Source organism: Amaranthus tricolor, chromosome 5 (genome assembly GCF_026212465.1).
Source record: "Amaranthus tricolor cultivar Red isolate AtriRed21 chromosome 5, ASM2621246v1, whole genome shotgun sequence".
NCBI lineage: Eukaryota > Viridiplantae > Streptophyta > Magnoliopsida > Caryophyllales > Amaranthaceae > Amaranthus > Amaranthus tricolor.
In genome coordinates this window covers 11858749-11862524 of record NC_080051.1, presented here as the reverse complement: position 1 = coordinate 11862524, position 3776 = coordinate 11858749, and the positions used below count along the sequence as shown (strand labels likewise).

The 3776-nt window shown below is 37.3% G+C and overlaps 1 protein-coding gene across 1 annotated transcript; it reads left to right on the top strand.

Moving 5' to 3' along the window:
* The first annotated feature begins 211 nt into the window (after positions 1-211).
* LOC130814221 (F-box/WD-40 repeat-containing protein At5g21040) lies at positions 212-3402 on the top strand. The gene has a single exon (XM_057680301.1). It carries the CDS (start codon positions 560-562, stop codon positions 2261-2263), a length of 1704 nt encoding a protein of 567 aa, XP_057536284.1. The 5' UTR covers positions 212-559; the 3' UTR covers positions 2264-3402.
* Positions 3403-3776: the final 374 nt, after the last annotated feature.

Below are 3776 nucleotides of genomic sequence, written 5' to 3'. Positions count from 1 at the left end.
TTCACCATTTTTAAATGAACACAACTATGCTCAAATTTGGAGAGAATCATTAGTTCCTTAATCAATTCATTAACAAACTCATAACATTACTTTTTCTCCTACCTTAAGGGTCTAATTTTGACCCACCTTAAAATCCGTAGAAAATCAAGTGGGACATTTAGGCTGCACAGGGTAATAAAGATTATCATTTATCAGGACGGTTCATCACTTGTCCAAGTATCGGTGCCTGGATCCTCGTTTTCTTTCCTTTTTATTTTTGTTGTATGTCGACATTTATTCTTCTTCCGCTCGATCTCCGCTGTACAACTTGCTTCGTTGTTCTGAGGTAATCTCTTCAAAATTCCCTATTTTAGGATTTGGGTTTCCCTTCAGTTATCCCTATTTTCATTAATTCTTGAGAGATTTCCTGAAATATTTTCTGGGTTCTTATATTTTTAGCTATTAGTGTTAAATCTATTGGGTTCTGCTGTGAAATTGTTGTTAGTCTAGCATATTTTTGTTCTCTTTAGGGATTGAATTGCAGTTTTAAAGAGGTTTAGGAACATTTCTTTGATTTTTTATGGCATTTGAATGCCAAAAAACTTCTGATGATTGTTTATCTGAGGAAGTTTTGAGTTCTATTGTTGTTGTTCATAATAATCAATTGAAAGAACGATTGGGTTCTTTGCGATTTGGTAAAACACCTGTTAATTGTGGAAAAAGTAAATCTATTTGGAGAAAAAAGATTAAAGGGTGTGAATCATTAGTTACCGAATTGGGATTTGGCAGTGCTGATAATAAGATTGCCGCCGTGTCAAAATCGGTGGCAGTTGATGAGGGTAATACCTCGGCTTACTGTCAGTCGATTAATGACCTTCCTCCGGTGTTAGTCGGGGAGATTTTGAGTTGTTTAGACCCAAAAGAGCTGGGCATTCTGTGTTGTGTTTCAACCGCTTTCAGTCAGATTGCATCAGATCATTCTGTATGGAAAGATTTTTATCGTGAGAGATGGGGTCTTCCAGTGGCGAACCCTTTGAATCCATGTTTATCTGATGAGAAGTCATGGAAGGAATTGTTTGTGGAAAGGGAGTTTAGGAGTAAAACCTTTTTAGGGCAGTATAGACCTGATTTTTTGACTGGCCATAAGGAAGCAGTTCTCACTGTTTTCTTGCTCATTTCGGCTAAGCTTGTTTTCACTGCTGGGTATGATGCTGTAGTCCGGATTTGGGATATGGAAGAAGGTTTGTCGGTTGATTCATCAAAGCCTCTTGGTTGCACGATTCGTGCTACTGCTGTTGATACTAAATTACTGGTAGTTGGGGGGACAAATGGTTTTATCCAATGTTGGAAGACTGTTGAGGGAGTCTCTCATTTGTTTGATCTAAAGGGTTCTCAATGCCAAAACTCGGAATTTCGATTATGGGAGCATGAGGGACCTGTGACTTCTCTTGCATTGGATCTTACTAGGATCTATAGTGGATCATGGGACATGACTGTGAGGATATGGGATCGTGTGTTTTTAACATGTGTTATGGTCTTGAGGCATAGTGATTGGGTATGGAGCATTGCGCCTCATGACACGACTATAGCTAGCACATCAGGTTCGGATGTTTATATCTGGAATTCTACTGATGGAACTCTGGCTGCAATTATACCTCGTGTTCATGAAGGAAACACTTATGCTCTAGTAAGGAGCCATACGGGTGACTTTCTATTCACCGGAGGAGAGGATGGATCGATACACATGTTTGACATCTCAAACTGTGGAGTAGATGGAATCTTGAAGGTGGCTTCTTGGGCCCCACACTCTGGACCTGTGAATTCCCTTGCATTTGAGTTTCCATGGGTTGTATCCGCTTCAAGTGATGGAAAGCTTTCCCTGATTGATGTGAGGAAACTTCTGAAATCTACCCGGTGTTCCCTGATGAAACATAAGAACAGAAAGGAGGCAACAATTGAGGCTCCTCAGAGGATGCTGCACGGTTCAGGAGGTAGTTTGTTTGCCGTGGATATTGGTGCTGATCGAATTGTTTGTGGAGGAGAGGATCATGTAGTGAAACTGTGGGACTTTTCTCGTGCTCTGGAAAGAGAAATGAGAGCTCGTGCTCAGAAGGCTATTCGGTTCCAAAACAGGGTGAGGCAGCGTAGGCTCCAAGCTGATATGAATGCTAAGAATGGCAAAGCTGATAAATGTTCAGTAGCAGCTAAGAAGAATCCCATCAATGGAGATTGGAATGACATTTGGCATAGTAAGCGCAGTGTTAATGGCAAGGTGAAGGCTTAGCCTGTTAAACGGTAACCAAAGGTTGCTTCTAAATACTAATCCAATCCAACTTCTCATCATTAAAAAGTGCACATGATTTAATGAACCATATTATTATAGTTTATTATTATTCAAAACTAAATAACTATAAATCTTTAGCTAAAAATACTAGCCTTTGTATGTTTGTCGAAAATGCTGATCAAGTCTCGACTCTCGATCTTGTACGATTTACTCGTTTATTATGTCAGTATTTTAACATTGAACGAGGTTTTAGTTACTAAAATGTATATGACTACTCTTCAAAGTGAATCAGATTTCCTATAGTTTTCTAAAATCGTTATTCTAATATTTATTTAGCTTTGCAAAATTCTTGTTAAAATATTAAATGTACTTTTGCGAATTATAGTTACAATATTTATTTTTTTACGAATTACAGCCACCTAAGTATCAGAGTTTACAGGTTCGGGCCAAAATACAGAACTCTGATCAATTAACCTAAAATTTTAGCCATTAAATGGCCGAAATTTTGTGTTTTGACATGAACAAGTAAACTTTGATGCTTTGTGATTGTAATTCGCAAAAACTAAACCTTGAGAGTATAATTTACAAAAGTGCTAAACTTTAAGGTTGTAATTCGTAAATTATTCTTCTTGTTATATACCTTTTAGAGCTGTTAATGGGCAGGCTATCCGTCAGGCTTGACCCTTTCGGCTCGAAAAACGGGCGACTTGGACAACGTTTTTCAAAAAAAATTTAAATTTGGACGGATAATACCCGCCCGCCAAGATAAATGGGCGGGTAGCGACGCTAAAAAATACTCGTGGGTATACTCTCCCGCCCGCCTGCCCGCTTGGTTTAATATATTAATTATTATATAATTAAGTCTATTGATTATGAAACTAGTAGCCTACTGTCTAGTACTACTAATCTACTACATACCCAAATTTAGTAATTAAAGTCCATACCTACTTTCATAATTTTTTTAATTTATTATGATCGGAGAGATATATGTTTGGATTTCGTACTCCGTAGTAAGATAAATCGACGATGCAATTCTTTTTTTGGATTATCCAACATAATGTTTATATTCATGTAATTTGAGTATTTTGAGACTTTTTTTGTATTTGGAGTATTTTAGACAATTTATTGTACTGTAATTTTTAAATGTTAATTTGTATTTTATTTTTAATTTTCATATAATAAGTATCTGCCTACCCACAGGTCCTGCCCGCTTTAAAAATGGGCGGGAAGCAACAAAAAAATATGCCCACAAATGCGGGCGGACTTTTGAATATTTGAACCCGTGGGTGATTTTTTAGGCACTACCCAATCCGCTACCCGCCCAAGCCCGCCCATTAATACCTTTAATAAGTAATACCTATGGTTTTGTTCAACCTACTAACTTTGGATAGGTGTAGACTTTGAAGTTTTGACACTTCATTTGAATTGAGAATGCTGAGACTAAAGAATTTAATAATGCGAATTTAGGGTTTATGAATATTGGTTATATTAATCGATAATGAGAGACTAAGCT